Source organism: Anguilla anguilla, chromosome 1, assembly GCF_013347855.1.
Source record: "Anguilla anguilla isolate fAngAng1 chromosome 1, fAngAng1.pri, whole genome shotgun sequence".
Lineage (NCBI taxonomy): Eukaryota > Metazoa > Chordata > Actinopteri > Anguilliformes > Anguillidae > Anguilla > Anguilla anguilla.
The window spans coordinates 5,817,562-5,835,927 of NC_049201.1; the positions used below are offsets into that span (position 1 = coordinate 5,817,562).

At 50.1% G+C, this 18,366-nt stretch overlaps 1 protein-coding gene across 6 annotated transcripts in view; it reads left to right on the top strand.

Annotated features, from left to right (window-relative positions):
• The window catches only part of LOC118210758 (CAP-Gly domain-containing linker protein 4-like), a 39,018-nt gene that overhangs the window by 3,107 nt on the left and 17,545 nt on the right, over positions 1–18,366 (top strand). For 3 of the 6 annotated variants that reach the window (XM_035387169.1, XM_035387185.1, XM_035387212.1), the window contains exons 1-7: positions 845–933; positions 4,783–4,926; positions 6,603–6,742; positions 8,984–9,077; positions 9,556–9,717; positions 10,837–10,955; positions 18,223–18,366. The exon at positions 18,223–18,366 is cut by the window's right edge and continues 93 nt beyond it. In XM_035387169.1, coding sequence (XP_035243060.1) covers positions 894–933; positions 4,783–4,926; positions 6,603–6,742; positions 8,984–9,077; positions 9,556–9,717; positions 10,837–10,955; positions 18,223–18,366 — 843 coding nt within the window. In that variant the 5' untranslated portion in view covers positions 845–893. Of the gene's footprint in view, positions 1–844; positions 934–4,782; positions 4,927–6,602; positions 6,743–8,983; positions 9,078–9,555; positions 9,718–10,836; positions 10,956–18,222 lie in introns of those variants that run through there. The other 3 variants (XM_035387195.1, XM_035387203.1, XM_035387177.1) reach the window with 2 other exon arrangements.

Genomic DNA, 18,366 nt, shown 5'->3' on the forward strand with positions numbered 1-18,366 from the left:
ATCATATCAAAGAGGTTTTTGGTTGTGTGTAAAAACGGTATTGATATAAAAAGAAGGTGAAACGTTTTTTATTAATTATTTTCTCCCTGTAACGCTCAGAGAAAATTGACGTGACGAGACTGTGCTTTCGATTATTCGATGCCCCCGTGCTCTGGAAGACTGCTGTACCAACTGGAACAGAGCAGAGGCCAAAGCTCTGCTTTAATCCTGTGCAAAGCTGCTGGGTGAGAGGCTCAGGCTCATAGCCTGGAAACTGCTGCTTCTCACGCCAGGTGGAGAGGAAAAGTGGTGCCAAGAGAGAGAGTGTGTGTGTGTGTGTGTGTGCATGTGTGTGCGTGTATGCATGCATCTGTGTGTGCGTGTGTGCATGTGTGCATGCATGCACGTGTGCGTGTATGTGTGCCTGCATGCGTGTGTGCATGCGTGTGTGCGTGTGTGTGTGTGTGCGTGTGTGCGTGTGTGCGTGTGTGCGTGTGTGTGTGTGTGTGTGTGTATGTGTGCATGTGTGCATGCATGCATGCGTGCGTGTATGTGTGCCTGCATGCGTGTGTGCATGCGTGTGTGCGTGTTTGTGTGTGTACATGTTCATTAGGTAGACTCAGACTGTACTCTGCTTGTAGCAGGCTCTACTGGGTGTAGGTGTGATATTGCAGGAGAGACTGATAGAGACTGTGAGAGGGTGGAGTGGGATGCCTGGGAAGTCTGTGCTGTAAATAGCCACATGACACTCAGTGTGACTGGAGATCGCCTCACTCTGGCGGGGGGGGGGCACTGGACTAAGAGGGAAAAGCAGGGGGCACGAGCAGGAGTCAGTGTAGTCGTTCAGTTCGGGGCCTCTGTGATAGAACAAGCGTGTGGCTGTGTCTCTGTCTCCTGTGGACAACTTGGGCCCCATGGAAGAAACTCAGAGCGAAACGGCCGATGGGGGTGAGAGTGAGTGTTCAGGGTTAGGGTTTGGTTCTCTCCGTGTGACTGCACTCTTTCTGCACCGGAGTAGCCAATGTGTGGAATAGCCTGCCGGGTCATGTAGTAGAGGCAGAAACTCTGGGGGCTTTCCAAGGCCAGGCTTGATACGGTGCTGGAAACTATTTAGTCTGTAGGTAATCGGAGCACTTGGCACAATTTATTCAAGAAAATGGCGAGCATTGTTGGGCTGAATGGCCTGTTCTCGTCATTATGTTGTGTAATTTTTCTCTTTCACACATTCTTTCTCTCTCGCTTGCTCTCTTTCTCGTGCGCATATACACACACAAACACACACACTCACTCACACACGCACGCACGCACACACATTTTCTCTCTCATGCCTCTGCTCAACCCTCATTTCGAGGTTCGTGGACCCTTGTTTTTCTGTCTTTTGTTTGGCTGTCAGTCCGTCCCTCATTTTTGTCTTTCTTCTCTCTGTATCGCTGTGAGTCATTCGGTGGTTACATTCCAAAGCAATTTACCTTTGCTGATGATACAGGAGCAACGTTTTATCTTATTTATTTATTTATTCATCTATTTATTTTATCTTTTAGTTTTAATGGTTTAGTGATGGATCGAACCTTGAGTACTTTTATTATGTTTGTCTACTGTCTGTGTTGTTTCTAAATTGTGTGTCAAGATGGATGGCCCGTCTACTGCAAACCAAATCTACCTACGGGTACAAATAAAGTAAGCTGAACCTGAACCTGAACCTCTATGGCTTGTTGTCTCTCAGCTTTACCTGTAAAATCATTACACGCAGGGACGCAGGTTGAGTTAGGGAACTGAATTTCTATCGGTTCAAAAATACAGAGTTCGTTAAAGATGAATAATGGTCACAAGTGCAAGGCGGTGTTATAGTTATAGTAATTTTAGTAGGTCTATATGAGCTGTTAATTATGGTGTGAGTGAAATAAAAAGGTTGCAGGCGCCTGAGCTAATGTACTCTCTGCGTTTATGAAAATGCCAGCTCCGCCTTCGGGCGTCAGTACTCAAACTCTGGCTCACCTGGGTCATGGAGCCAGGTGGGCCTTGAGGAACCGCGGAAAGGGCCTCAGCACTTGGGAGTTGGAGTTTTAAAGGGTCAGCTCAGGTCAAGATGTAGGACTGTGTCAGTTATAGGTGATGTAGCCCTATGTAATGTAATATGATATAATATGATGAAAGACAAAAATGCTGTGTTTGTGCATGTGTGGCAAAATCTGAGTTTCACGAAATATAACTTTTATAAGGAAAACACAAGTTATAGCCTAACAGTCAACCGTTTATACATGCTTTTGTTTTTTTTAGTCATGAAAGTAGTTTACGAAAACTGTCACATTGATGTCAGAATATGATTGGATTGTAGCACAGTAACTTTGTAGGCCAAGTGAAGTTGCAGCAGGTGTAGCTTTTTCATTTCCCAGAATTGCTCAATAAAACGTGTCAAACAAGGTTTGTATCCTGTCAGTCTACTAAAGCCTGATAATTATTGGAAAGGATACAGAGAACGGTCGGGTGCTTGTTAATTTATTTCTGTCCTGGTGGTCTGTGTGAAGTAAATCCGGTGGGGAAAAAAAGTTGAGAGGTCATGTTGGACAGACAGGTGTGGTGGAGGGAACAGAGCTTTTGTACATGGCTCTTTGTGATGATTCTGAACCCTGACTGTGAGGTCTGGACATGTTGTAGGACTGTATTTGGCATGGGGGGGCCCTATTTGGGAACACATTTTGAATTTGGAGTCGCACAGTTTTCCCAGGAAAGGTGGTTGAGGTCAGGTAGAGACTTGTTTACAGTAGTTTTGGGTTCACGTTTGTATAGCTGTCCTATGCTTGCTTTTCAACCAGTTTGTACTGTTGGTCATGGGTACACATCCTCAAGGGTGTTGTCACTGTCAGGGTTATTAAAATGGGTTTCAGACAGACTGATGTCTCAACTTCTTGGTTGCAAATGTCAGCTTCGCCTAGTTGCACAAAAAATAGGCTACTTCCTTGTGGTTTGGAACTAATAAATGGTTACAAAATGTCACAGTCAATTTTATGTAGGCCTACCTGGTTCAAAACCCAGGTATTTGGCTGCTCCTAATAGCTGTTAACTACACAGGCATACTCCAAATGCACTAAGCAAAATCTAGACTGTATAGGTACTGGGGGAAATTGTAGAGCTAATGACAGATTAAAAAAAAAAAAAAAAAAAACACTGCTAAATATTTCATTTATAAGAGATGTCGCCTGTAGTCAATCCTAATGAGCTTGATCTTATCCGTGTTTTGTCTGTGAAACTGAGAGTTCTGCCCCAAGCCAGTGTCCTGTTAGTCAAGATGGCAGATCGGGGGCTGACAGGCCTGATCGCTCACAATTTGCATCTCGGTGCGAAGCGAACTGCTGAAATCGGTAGCCTAATAATGTGAAGTGAGTGGAAAAAAATAAATCTAACGGGAACTTCTGCAGTTTTAATTCTTGATTTAGTGTCTCAGCCCAGTGGATTCTGTTGTGCTACAGTGGCAAAAACTTAATATTTCTAAGAGGGAGAAAAAATAAATTTTGGCGGTGGTTTTAATCCGGCATCATATTGTTTTTGGAAGGGTAAGGGTTAATTCTTTCGTAGACTATATGTTAATAGTCGAAGAGGTGGAATAGAACATAGTGATTGGAGAAGCCTGTGAGCTTGATAGAATGGTTTTTGAGATGAGTCGCTACAGTAGGATCCTGTGAACAGTCTGACTAGTCCACCGATAGCGTAAACAAAAAAAAAAAGAACTTAATTCACATTTAGAGTGTGAGTGTGAGGCCGTGGTAAAGAACCTGCGGAATGTTTTCTCATTGGACGGGGGCGGAGTGGCTGTCCCGAGTAAAGCTTGTGTAAGCTTCTGTCCTGGCCTCCGGCTGTTTCACACCCTCCCTAAATAATGTCAACGTTTCTGACACCGTGTGTGTCTTCTTTTTTTAATTATAATGAGTTATGCTATTCATTGGTTCATTACTCCGTGTTGCTTATTACAGGATTTCCTTGTGTTGTCATCCACGTGCAGTTCAACAGTATCTGTGTGAAGCTGACATTTTTTTAAGGAAGAAGCCTACAGTACTATATAAAATGCAAGATGCACTGTTTGCAAAAAATAAATAAATATCACGACTGATTTGAAAAACGAGCCCTCTTGAGAATGTTCCGCTGGTCCGTCCAGCTCATTAGAGTGCGGCGCGGAGTTAGCGCTCCGCTCTTTGTATTCAGCTCCCTCTGTGTTATTGTCCAAGGGCATATACTGCAGGCCTGGCAGTGCCGGTGACAAATGTAGTGTCGTGTTGTTTTAGCATCGCTATCCGTTGGTTAGGATCGCAACTTTATGGCCCACATTCACAAAACGTCTCCGTGTCTTGAGAGCTGACCTAGGACCAGTTTAGCTTTTTTGGCTCAAAATTGGAGAAGGGTCAGATGTGGACAAGGGAAGCCTGGTCCTAGATCAGCAGTTCTACCTTTGTGAATACAGGCCCACGACTTCTGTTGTATTTAAAATACTATACAGACGTTTTTTTTTGCACTCTGAATACCAGAAAGCAACGATTGTGGCTTGAGTGGTGAACCTTGATTCACTTTGCTTAGGCAACAGTAAAATATTTCACATAGGAACAAAGGAACAGATTTTTTAGTGAATGTGGGTAATATGTCACATTGCATGGGCCTGGGCTAATTAGGCTGCATAACGAAAAGCAGAATTTGTAGTGAAATTTGAACAATGATATGGGCCTCCAGTAACAGGGTTTCTTTTTTTTTAAAGCCTGGAAATGGGGAAAGCCTGTCCTCAAAGAGCCCCTCTCACCCTGACCCGTCTCTCTCCAGGCCCCGAGGGGGAGATGACCAAGGAGGACGTGCCTGAGTCTTCAGAGGGGGACTCGGTCCTGGGGCGACACTGCAGCTTCTCACCGGACGCAGATCGGCCCGTCGTCCACCCGGTGGCGTCAGCCCCGATGCCCTCCGACTGCGGTGAGGCCCCGCCCGCTCTGCGGTCGCACAGCCGCACTCGTCCCGCGCTCGTCCCGGACTGCGTCCGACAAAAATCACACGCCCTACCTTTCTTCACCTGGTCTGTGCAGCCCAAAAATCACACGCCCTACCTTTCTTCACCTGGTCTGTGGAGCCCAAAAATCACACACACTACCTTTCTTCACCTGGTTTGTGGAGCCCAAAAATCACACGCCCTACCTTTCTTCACCTGGTCTGAAGAGCACAGAGAGGTTAAAGCAGTCTGGCCAGGACCTCACCTAGCTAAACGGCAGCCACTTCAGAGCAGCGAACTGATAAAGGGAGAGATGAAAGGAGAGAGGGATGGAGGGAGGAAAGGAGAGAGGGAGGGAAGACCCGACGGGACCCTGCGCTCTCCTTTAGCCTGTGAGGCACGACAGGACCCCAGATTCAGCGGGACGTGTCACTGTAGCTTGGCGGTCCCAGTCGCTGTGCAGTTCTGTTGTGTGGCGTCCATAGTTTCCAGCCTTTCTCCAGAACAGTGACTAGTGCCAGCCCCTAGTGTTCCCTGTTTTGGGCAGCCAAGAAATGCAAAAAAAAAAACTCACAGTACTAGAACTCCCCAACTGCTCATAAGGAGATAAATGAGCCTAAACGTCTACAGTCATCAGTCTGTAAAACTTTATGCCACGAGCGCCTTGCATTGCTTCCCATTAAGTGCACCAGGAACAATCCTTTTTCTTTACACTTTATAGAGGTCCGTAAGGGTTGGAACATAAAGTGCACCATTCTTTGAAGAGAAAATAAAAGATCTGAGTGAGGGGGCCACTGCTGGTCTGAATCTCTTAAAAGCGTGCTGTTGAATATAAGATTGTTATCAAAAAATCCTAATAGATTTAGTCTGATCCTTTATTGCCTTCAAAAACGACTTCTAAAATACCTTATTTGAACTCTTTTCTTCTGATTTGAATTCTGTTACTTTCTCCCGTGGTAACCAATGGACCTTACAGTAGTTTGTGAAAGGATTTAAGAGGGGGCAAGTGGAAGTTGTAGGATTAGGACCGTAATGAATGTAGCTCAGTGAACCTGAATCTACAGCCTTGTCTGTGTTTCTGTAGAGTTTGCCTCAGGCCAGTCTGGGTTGTGCTTCTCTCAGGGATATCTTGATTATTTAATTGCACAATTTGTACATCTGTCAAAAAACAAAACACTTGTATCAATGTTGCACAAGGTAAACACGTTATACGTGCCTTTGAATTTATGAAATTCCTGAGTATGCATTCATGAAAACATGAAGAATTTTAAACACCTCAACCATGGTTTTAACCAATGTGTGTGTGTGCGTGCGCGTGCCCGTGCGTGCATGTGAGTGTCTGTCCGTCTGTGTGTAATTTTGTGTGTGCATGCATGTGTCTGTTTGTGTCTGTCTGTATCTGTGTTTGTGTGTGTAACTGTGTCCGTGTGTGTGTGTGTGTCTGTGTGCACGTGTGCGTGTGTTTGTGTGTGTGTGTGTAAGTGCGCGTACATGCATGTCTGTCTGTGTGTGATTTTGTGTGCGTGTGTGTGTGTATGTGTGCGTGTGTCTGTCTGTCTGTGTGTGATTTTGTGTGCGTATGTGTGCGTGTGTCTGTCTGTCTGTGTGTGATTGTGTGTGCGTGTGGTTCTGCCTGACCCAGTCTGTGTTCTGGCCCTGACAGAGTTCTCCTTCTTTGACCCGAGCGACCCGCAGTGCCGGGAGGTTCTGCTGGACCCTCGGACCTCGGTGCCGGAGCTGTTCGCCGTCCTCAGACAGTGGGTCCCTCAGGTCCAGAAGAACATCAGCCTGATTGGCAACGAGGTCAGATAGCATGCCTGTCTGTCTCCTGTCCTTACCGCTGTCTCCATGGCGGACTAAGACTCAGTCACTCTGGAAAACAGGCACATTTTAAGGACACACAGAGCATGCTGGGATTAAAGTGGCTGTGTCACCTGCTTGTCTGGTCGGTCCAGTTTTATACATAAATCAGACAGGCAGTGTGTTTGAGGCCTAACTGTCCTTCCGTTGCCATGACGCACAGTGGCGCAGTCACCCAATCTGGATTTAAAAGTAATGTCATATGCATGCGTGTTTGCGTGCTTTCACTTCTGCCTCTTCCTTTCCAGTTAAAATTCTGCCCTCGCCTTCCCGGTTTTGCCCAATAGCTTCCTCATTCCTCAGCCTCTCCTTCTTCATGTGTATAATTATAAATGTGTCCTCCCTCCCCTGCTAGTTGGCATGGTGCAGGTGCCACGAGGAATGTTTATCTCTTCCACCGAAATCTAAACGTAGCGTTGCTTTAAGATTGCGAAGAGCTTAAATAAGAAAACAACGATGGCAGTGCCTTGATGACAGGTTCCTGGAAGTGGGGTTAGGGGGGAAATCCTTCAGGTGAGAGATTCTGTTACACAGAAGCGAGGCGTGGCCGCGTTGTCCGCGCCCTGCGACGATAGCAGTGGCTCTTCGGGCTGCGTTTTCCGCGAGCTTGTTATTGTTTTGCGTCGGATTCCTTTCACGCCTAGCTGTGCCGTCGCTCACCCGTGGGGCACAGCGCCCGCGACCCCAGTTGACCCCGCCCATCGGTCACGCGCGAAGCCGCCCCCATGTGAGATTACCGACCCAGTGACGCAGGGTTCGAGGAAGCTGCCCTGGTTCTGTAGATCCAATCTCATTTTCCGTAACCGACACAAGGTCAACCCAATGATAATTTTTTTGTCTTGGTTTTTCCTTTTCGTGCCTCACGCACGTGAGATTAGGCTGATTCGTGTACAGCGCATTCTTTTAGCCGATGCCCTTACCCAGAGCAGCTTGGCAAATACAGGAGAAACATAAGTGCATTTAACTGATTAATACAGTCAATCACGCCAGACCTGGCTGACAACATTGCCAGACCACAAGTACTGATGCAGCGTTACTGAGGTAGTTGTTAGCTATACTAACCAAGAGCCAACCTATATAAATGCAGAAGGAAAGAATGCTGGGGTGGAGATGGTAGGGCAGTGAATATGCAGACTGAAGAGGTGGCTCTTCAGTCTGCGTCAAAGATAGCCGCTGCTAACACTTCAAGTTTGCTCCAGCACTGTGGGGCCAGTACAGACGGACTGGGGGCAACATCCACGCAGGGAGGGGAAAACTGGCCTCCTCAAAGTTTAGGACCGGAGTGATCTAGATACAGGGTGTGCGGTGGGTGGAGCTCTTCCATTCGCTGCCTCGTACGCTAGGACGAAGGTTTTAAACTTGAAGCCAGCTGTAACCGGTTGCCGCTGAAGTGAGATGGGAAGGGGGGGGAAGCAATTCTCGGCCAACAACACACTCTCCCTGGGTTTTCTTTCCCAGTCCGCACACCCCCTGAAGACGTTATGCTAACTGATGGACCCGCAGATGCGGATTATTCCGGAACACCTCAGATCTTTCAGCGCAATTAAGATGTCATTGTGTGCCCTGTCTCACCCTGTCCACTTTAATTAGTTTCAAGGGCTGAAATGATAATAATAGAGTAGTAATGTTTTTCCCCCATTTCTCTTGCCTTCATTTGAGCTGCTTTATATTCCCAGCAACTGAGTCGCTTGTCATCACGTCCACATTGAATTTATTGTGTGATAACGTCTCTGAATACTGATTGTAGGTTCTGAAGCAGCACTTAATGGCCTGATGTCTCTGAATGTGGATCCTAGATTCTGAAGCTGAGCTGACTGTAATATTGTCTCTGAATGTTAATGCTAGATTCTGAAGCTGAGCTGACTGTAACGTTGTCTCTGAATGTTAATGCTAGTTTCTGAAGCTAAGCTAACTGTAATATTGTCTCTGGATGTTAATGCTAGATTCTGAAGCTGAGCTGACTAACGTTGTCTCTGAATGTTAATGCTAGTTTCTGAAGCTAAGCTAACTGTAATATTGTCTCTGGATGTTAATGCTAGATTCTGAAGCTGAGCTAACTGTAATATTGTCTCTGGATGTTAATGCTATATTCTGAAGCTGAGCTGACTGTAACGTTGTCTCTGAATGTGGATGCTAGATTCTGAAGCTAAGCTAACTAATGTTGTCTCTGGATGTTAATGCTAGATTCTGAAGCGAGGCTGTGGTGTGAATGATCGGGATGGCCTGACAGACATGAGCCTGCTCCATTACACCTGCAAAGCAGGAGCACCTGGCATTGGTGAGTACAGAGTGTGTGTCTGTGTTTGTCTGTGTATGCGTGTGTGAGCTTACGTTTGTGCGCGTGTGTGTGTGTTTGTGCGAATTATCTTGTATGATAATAGTGTGTGCGTGTGTAATAATGGAGTGCGTGCATGCTTGCTTGTGTCATAATACAGTGTGTGCGTGTGTAATAATACTGTGTGTGTATATCTGTGTGTGTGTGTGTGCGCGCGCGTGCGCGTGCGTACGTGTGTGTGTATCTGTGTCTGTGTGAGCGTGCGTACGTGTGTGTGTATCTGTGTGTGTGTGTGCGCGTGCGTACGTGTGTGTGTATCTGTGCGCGTGCGTACGTGTGTGTGTTTCTGTGTGTATCTGTGTGTGTGCGCGCGTGTGTACGTGTGTGTGTATCTGTGTGTGTGTGTGTGTGCGCGTGCGTACGTGTGTGTGTATCTGTGTGTGTGCATGTGCGTACGTGTGTGTGCCCGTGCATTCTGCAGGTGACGCAGAGACCGCGGCCAGCTTCGCGCGGCAGCTCCTGTGTCTTGGCGCCCTGCCAGGCCTTCGCAGCCGCTGGACCAACATGAACGCGCTGCACTACGCGGCGTACTTCGACGTGCCCCCCCTCATACGCGTGGTCCTGCAGGCCTCCCCCCCCGGCGGTGAGTGTGTGAATGCACCCCCACACAGCCCCCCTATTCACATGGGTACACCCCCAAACAGCCCCCCTCCACACACAGGTAAACCCCCAAACAGCACCTCTCCACACACAGGTACACCCCTAAACAGCACCCATCCACACACAGGTACACCCCAAACAGCACCCCTCCACACACAGGTACACCCCCCAAAATGCACCCCTCCACACACAGATACACCCCAAACAGAGAGACACTACTACACCCCCAAACAGACATACACTAATACACACTGTCTAATACATTTACAGATGTTTCATTCATTATTAAAATGTTTTAACATGTTATTTAATATTTAATGTTTTATTTATTGATTTATGTTTAAACAGTTATTGTATGTTTTTAGTGTATATACATCCAGTGGTTTGCCAGTTCATCCTCTGAAGGGAACCAACTGAAACGTGACATATCTCTGTAAATTTCAATGCACAATTACCTTTTATTTTCTGCATTTAACAGATTGATAACAATAAAATGGTGAATGTGGGATGTGCGAAAGTTTGGGCACCCTTCCAGCTGATCCATTAATAGTTTCCTTTTTTTCTTCTTTTTTTTTTTTTTTTTAAAGGTCTCAAAACTTGATTGATTCATAAGGCCTTAAATTAAAGCAGATTAAGACAATCCCAGCGCTTAATAAATACCCTGACCCTCCTGACCTCTCGGGGGCGCATGCGTACGCACGCGCAGGGTGATGTACCGTTTCCTGCCGGATCCGTGCGCTGCTCAGATATCACAGAACTGCCGCTTCTCTCGGTCTGATCACATGTCCGTTCACTCGTAACTTTTCCGAGCAGGCGTGAGCTGAGGAGGGGACGCCAGGCGCGGCGAGGCGTTCGCCGGAAAGGCAGTTGAGGGACGTCGGCGGCGTAGCGCGGCGATGTAGCGCGAGCGCGGGACGCAGCGCTGTCGTAATCCCCGACACGCCTGCTTCGCCCCGGAAACGCGCCCAAAAAAGCCGCGCGCGTCCATGGTCTGCGGCGGTGGGGGGGTTGACTGGAGGATTGTGGGTAGCGCTGCGGGTCAGCTGACCTCTGCCGTCCGCTGACGGCGGTTTTTTTTTTTTTTTTTTTTTTTCCCCGACAGAGGTGGACGCCACCTGCAGCGACTTCGACTTCGGCACCGCCCTGCACATCGCCGCCTCCAACCTGTGTCTGTCAGCCGCCAAGTGCCTGCTGGAGATGGGCGCCAACCCCGCCTTCAGGGTATAGACCCCGCCCCCCCCCCCCCCTCGCCCCGCCCACACCGGCCTGGCCTGGCCTGGCCTGGCCTGTTCAGGGGTGTCCGACCCAAGTCCTGGGTTTCGTTCCGATCGCTTATTTTATCCGTCGCTCCTCTCCCTCGGTCCTCGCCTGACCCGGAAATCAGTCGAAGTCCGCCATCTTTAAGGACGTTCCAATCCGTTAGATGCTCATTGGAGGACAGTCTTTTTCAAAAAGTGTGAGGTGTAAATGATCCGCCTCTCCCCATCTGCCTCACCTGTAATCGACGTGGCTTCAGACCACACAGTTCGGTGCTTCTGACGCTTGACTGTGCAGGGACGTTCTATTTGCCCAATCCATTTCCTCTATTCCTCCTCATCCTTGCATCTCTTCCTCACGTCCTCTGTTGGGCGGAGCTAAAGAGAGAGGAAAGGATGCAAGGGAGAGGGGATGCAAGGAGTGAAAATAAGCGATTGGAATGCACCCCTAGTCTTGACCCCAGATCTTTTGTGAAGTTGAAGTGGGTTATAATTTATTTATTTTTTCTCACGAACTTGACTGATAAAGTAGCTGCATCTCAGGAGTTTTTACCGGGCTTATCGCACATCCGAGTGTCAGCCCGGCCGGGATCGTGTTAGTGGAACTGTACGACCCTGACTAGCGAGGACGGCCAATCAATGAGTCCATTTAAGCACTGAAACTACTGAAAGTGCTGAAACACACCTACAAAAACCTGCTGACGCTGTAGCCCTGCAGGAGTGGAGTCCGACGCCCCTGCTTTAGGGCCTGGGAACACCTTAGCCATTGAGCATTTAGAGTCTGCTACCCTCGCCTTAACTCATCCAGGATGGCTTTAGTAATGGCCCAAATGACTTGGATCCTAAAAGAACGAGGGACTGGAGGCATCAATTGAAGTTCTGATGGTAGGTGTGTACACAGTTTGTTTGGTTGATTAGCCTGAAGGGTAACTCAGTGTTTACCATGGATGTCTTATCACGTGGTATTTATTGCTGTTTGTTGCTTGTGTAATACAATTTAAATGGAAATTAGTGTGTCACCCGCAATTAATGTGCACAAGCACACACACATATAAGCACGCTCGTACGGTAACTTATACGCATACAAGCACAGTGTACACGCACTCACGCACACGCACACACACACATTCACACATACATGTACACGCACTCACACACACACTCACGCATACACACACACACATACATAGTCACACTCATACACACACACACACACACATTCTCTCATATACACACGCACACACTCTCTCACACACACACACACACACACACACTCACACTCTCTCACTTACACACACACACTCTCTCACACACAAACACACACACACACTGTCCCTCTCTCTAATGGGAGAGCGTGACCCTCACGGTTCACCGCCGGTGATGTCATCGTCCCCCCCCCGCCGCCAGCTCATTTATCCTCCGCTCGCCGTCCTCCCCTGAGCGTGCGGTGGAAATTAGCGCCGGTAATTCATACCCTAAACTAATTTTGCAGTCCCGGGACCGTCTGACGAAGCTGCGCGGGCACAGCAAATAGCAGGAGCCGGGAGAGGGGGTTTAATTATTGATGTTATGTAGCGGTACGTAGTTCACCGCGGCGCGGTCTTCGCGGAGCGAGGGAGCCCGTCGGCGGAGCTCGCTTCGCGGCCGCCTCTCTTCGCGGCGGCATTCGTCGAGCGCTTCCCGATGTCGTTAGTTTCGGCGCGGACGCGGTCGGCGCAGACCGGGTAGGCCCCGCCCACGGAAGCTTCCGGTAGCACCCAGGCGCCGTTGGCATCCGTCATTCCCCGAGCCATTTCCTGTCAGCGCTTTGTTCACTTTAATCACGGTTCTGACAGGGCACTTCATCAGCGACACATTTTTCAGATTCTTTTTTTTTTTTTGGGTTTCCCCCCACCCCCTCACCGCTCTGTTCTCAGGTTGAAGAGTTTTGGCCTTGAGGATGTGTAGATTGATGTTGGTTGAGTCCGGGTGAAGGAAATACGGAAATACTGCTGATATTGTGCATGCACGTGTGTGTATTTGTGCATATACATCATAACTTACAGCAGATATACATCAGCAGAAAAGAAAAAACGTTGGTTGGATGATTTTATCTCTTTTTCGACAGGGAAGTTCTTTTTTTAAGGAATGTCACAGGACATCATAGATGCCAGAGGTTATCATAAGATACTGCGTTTCCCCGTTTATGGAGTGAAAGCTACACCTGACCTCGGCATGCTGTAAAACTGCGTCCTGCAAACTGATTTCATTGGTCCAGGGCCTGTCCCATCATGCTCTGCTCTAAGTTCTAATCACTTAGCACTGGTTAATTTGGGCTGCACAAAAGGGATCGATAACGATTTTCATCAACAGGATGGTAAATGGTAAATGGACTGCATTTATATAGCGCTTTTATCCAAAGCGCTTTACAATTGATGCCTCTCATTCGCCAGAGCAGTTAGGGGTTAGGGGTTAGGTGTCTTGCTCAAGGACACTTCGACATGCCCGGGGCGGGGTTTGAACCGGCAACCCTCCGACTGCCAGACAGTCGGTCTTACCTCCTGAGCTATGTCGCCCCTATTTAAGCCACGCCCACATGCCTTTGAAAGTGACAGGTGGGGGTTTTCCTGCCCAGCTTCCCCATTGCTGAAATGGTTTTGCTCGCCGCTGTCATAAGAACAGGCTTGAACTGATTTGAGCGGCTGAGGGGACAGTGCTTCTCTCGGGACAGATACGCTGTGGATGCCTCTGTGTGTGGTCTGTGTGGGTGTGTGTGTGGGTGTGTGTGGCGAGGGAAGCTCGTTAGCGGGCGCTATGTGTGAATGGGTCGACCCCTTCCTCCGGACGCTTTGTGACTCCCCAAAGAGTCTTAAGTGCAGTACTGAAATATATTGCGATTATGTGGACTTGTGCTGAAAGTGGTGGAATATATGGTGAAAAATATATTTCAAAGCTGTACGATATATTTTAATAGTTTAAATGGCGTGTGTGTGTGTGTGTACGCAGTGAGTGTGAGAGTGTGTGTCTGTTAGTGTGCATGTGTGCGTGTGAGTGTGTGTGTGTGCTTGCGTGTGTCTGCACACGCACGTTGTGTGTACACACGTCTGCATGTGTATACCGCACGTGTCCACGCACATAGGCGCGCGTGCTCACCCGCACATACACACGGGTGCTCGCGCTCTGTCTGTCCACCAGATGGCAGAGTTGCTCCATCTCCCGGCCCGCGGTGGCGTCTGGTGTGCTAGGGGGCTGCGTGGATTATTCGACCAACCCCTCCGGATAACCGCGGATTTTTTACGGCGCCGCCAGGCAGCGCGGCGGCTCCTGTCCGTAACGAGGAGGGCGTTGGCGGCGGCGATGGCGGCGGCGGCGGATTTCAGCTCGCGCCCGCGAGCGCTAACGAGAGGCCCGGAGGAGCCGCGAGGCCGTAAATTGGGCCGGTCTGCCACGTCTCAGACTCTCCGCTCGTCCTGCCAGACAGACGGCTAGCTCGGGCCCACCCTCGCACTTCTGCGAGGAGGAGAGAAAGCGCGCGGACACGCGGGCGGGCGTTATGTTGCGTTAGGTGTCTGGTTCAAACTCCCGCCATGTCTCTTTCTGACATGATTGGAGTTTGGAGTTGGGGTGGGGGGGGTGTGGATTTACAGTGTGCATGGCGTCTGAAGTGTCATGTTGAATCCTCTAGGGGGCGCTGTTTTGCCTGTTAGATGGCACTGAGACAGTGTCGTAGGGGATGAACGCTTGTCTGCTGTTTCAGGAGCTTGTGCTTTATGTGGGTTGTGTGTGTGTGTGTGTGTGTGTGTGTGTGTGTGTATGTGCGTGTGTGTGTGTGTGTGTGTGTGTGTGTGTATGTGCGTGTGTGTGTGTGTGTGTGTGTGTGTGTGTGTGTGTGTGTGTATGTGTGTATGTGTGTGTGTTTGTGCCTGCATACGTGTTAGCGTGCTTGCGTGTGTGTGCCTCTGCTTCTGGGCAGGTTGCGGCTCCAGAGAGACTCTGACAGCACACTGGCGAGAGACTCCTCCGACCTCATCATGGGCGTCAAAAAACAGTCTATGAAGTCTCTGTGAAGCCAGCTGTGGAAAGCGTGCGGAGACGTGCGGTTCTGTCCCAGCTGTGGAAAGCGTGCGGAGACGTGCGGTTCTGTCCCAGCTGTGTAAATGTGTGCAGACGTGCGGTTCTGGACGGCCGCGGGGCCAGCTGGAGGCCTAGCGAGCCGGATGAAAGGGCTGGGATGAGACAGAGGGGCGAGCGTGAGGAGCCCTCTCAGACACCCGCCCTCCTGTAGAACTCTCCAGAAAAGATTTACACATGATAAACGTGTCGGTGTGAAATCGCGTCCTCCTCTCGCTCTCTCGTTCCTGTTTAACCTCTTCAACGTGCGCGGCGACGCCCGGCCCGCGACAAACAGGCTCCCCGAGCGAAACCGTCGCCGCGGTTCGCCCGTTGCCTTGGAGACAACCCGGCGGACCGCGTTCCGCCGCCGGAACATTAGCGACTCCCCAGCGCCATTCTGATTCCCTCATCTGGAGAGTAATATATGCGCGCTCGGCCGGGGGGCGGGGGGGGAGGTTGGGGGGGGGGGACGCCGCCGGGGATGTGGGCGGGGTCGACCGCGGGCGTGACACCCCCCAGCTGCCGAGGCAGGCCGGACTGGTCACTTGTTGCCGGAGCGGGATCGGCGATGAGGAGCCGGAGCAAATGGATGTCATCTCGGAATAATTGGTGACCCTCTTGCTCCCCCACGAGCTGCACACATTTAATGAATGTGGGGGGGTGGGGGGGGGTGAGTGCGGCCTTAGATTTAGACTCTACCGCTGCCGAGGCCTGTTATTTCAATCACCGTTCCAGCCAGCCAATTAAAGCCTGGCGTTGCGCCTCTGTGCTGGCCGGTCTGGGTCGGCTGTTTAAATCGGTGCTGGGACGGCTGCAGACTGGAGGGGGGCGGGGGGTGTAGAAACAGGGCATAGTCCCCCCCCCACCTCCCCACCCCTGTCCCACAGTCTGCAATCTCCCATCATTGATTTAAAACCAGCCAGCAGAGTGGTGTAATGCCATCTCAGTGCTGGGAGATTGCAGATTGGGGGGGTGGGGGTGGGGGGGTAACTAGGCCTTGCGTCTATCTCCCCCAGGGCTGTGTCATCACTTCCTGTGCTCTGTGAGTCCCAGCGTTCAGACGCAGCGCGAACATGCCCCCTGCCCCGAGCCTCTTGAGGGGAGGTCCCGGAGTGACCAGTTTTAGGGGGGCATTAAAGGCGCTCCTCCTGTCTGAGCTCAGTAAAGTCCCACAGTGAGGAGTTTTAGGGGGTGAGGTGTGAGGAGTTTTAGGGGGTGAGCAGTTTTAGGCGGTGAGGTGTGAGGAGTTTTAGGGGGTGAGGAGTTTTAGGCGGTGAGGTGTGAGGAGTTTTAGGGGGTGAGGTGTGAGGAGTTTTAGGGGGTGAGGTGTGAGGAGTTTTAGGGGTGAGCAGTTTTAGGGGGTGAGGTGTGAGGAGTTTTAGGGGGTGAGGAGTTTTAGGGGGTGAGGGGTGAGGAATTTTAGGGAGTGAGCAGTTTTAGGGGGTGAGGTGTGAGGAGTTTTAGGGGGTGAGGGGTGAGGAGTTTTAGGGAGTGAGGTGTGAGGAGTTTTAGGGGGTGAGGTGTGAGGAGTTTTAGGGGGTGAGGTGTGAGGAGTTTTAGGGGGTGAGGTGTGAGCAGTTTTAGGGGCTGAGGTGTGAGGAGTTTTACGGGGTGAGGTGTGAGGAGTTTTAGGGGGTGCGGTGTGAGGAGTTTTAGGGGGTGAGGTGTGAGGAGTTTTAGGGGTGAGCAGTTTTAGGGGGTGAGGTGTGAGGAGTTTTAGGGGGTGAGGTGTGAGGAGTTTTGGGGGGTGAGGTGTGAGGAGTTTTAGGGGGTGCGGAGTTTTGGGGGGTGAGGTGTGAGGAGTTTTAGGGGGGCGTTTAGGACGCTCCTCGTGTCTTCGCTCGGTAAAGGTCACTAACGAATGGCTGCTACGCGTGAGGGAGAATAATCCCCTTGTGACATTTCGCAGCGACCGCGCTCATACCCCCCCCCTACCCCCCCCCCCCCCCCATCCCCCCTCGCCAACCCCCCCTCTCGCCCGCACTCAACGCCTCAGCTTGTCAAATCGCGTATCGCATATCGCAGCCCGGTCAGTTAGCCCTGCATGTCTGAAAGCGAGTCGTAGACTTTCTGTGAGGATCGGGAGCGTTTTGGGTGGGGGTGGGGGCACGGCGGGGGCGGGGGCGGGGGCGGGAGGTCACCTCTGTTTGTTTGTTTTTTTGTTTTTTTACATTACAGGCATTTTTTTAATCTCTCTCCTTCACTGTGTCCAGTATCCCACTTAGTTACTCGTTAGTCGCCATGGTCACACTTGCCTTGTTTACACCCTGCTGTGTTCACGTCACGACGACAGCAGCTAGTAACAACTAGCAACAGTAACAGCAATTAATAATGGCATAAACAAGGAGAGCAACTAACATCTACAGCTAACAACGGCAACCACACAAAACCGACATCAACAACTAATAATACCATGCAATAACAACAGCTAATATTGACAATAGCGACAACTAACAATGAATTTTATTGATATAGCTCTTTCATGAACCCAAAATGATGAACTGGCAGCAGAGTCTCACCTCAGTCACCACCAATACGTCACGCCCAGTTTTTCACATTTTTCTTATTTCTCCAGAAGGCTTATCGCATGGCAGAGGTGAAAAGGGCGGGAATCATTTATCCAGTACAATTTTGGGGTGACCAGGTGGCCAGATTGAGAGAGGGCCTCTGGGAATTCCTTCCCAATCTTAGTGACAGTTTAGCCAGGATCTTGATTGAACAGCCCAACCGAACGATTACATTACACAACCTACTACTACTTTTATTGCTACTACTACTACTACCATTGCTGCTGCTACAAATACTACTGCTACTACTGTTGCTACTGCTACAGCTACAACAACGTTCACTACTAATATCACTACTACTACCAGCGCCATCACTACCACTAAAATCACCACAACTGATAGTATGACTACCGTTATTGCTACCACCATGGAGTAAATATTACTGCAACCATTACCACTGCTTCTAGAGTTACCGCTGCTTTCACCACCACCTTCACCACTTCTGCCACCGCTGCTGCTGATCCTCCTGCTGGTTGTGTGTAATGTGAGCTTCCTGGCTCTTCTGAATAGTCTCTCTGCATTATGCCCCCCTCCCTCGCACCGCCCCCCCCCCCGCCCCCGCTCCCCGTGCAGAATGAGAGGGGCCAGTGTCCCACTGACGTTGTGCCCGAGCCCCTGGACATGCCCCTGGAGATGGCGGACGCGGCGGCCCTGGCCAAGGAGATGCGCGCCCTCCTGAAGGACGTCCTGCCCCAGCCGCGTGCCCCCGTCCCGCCC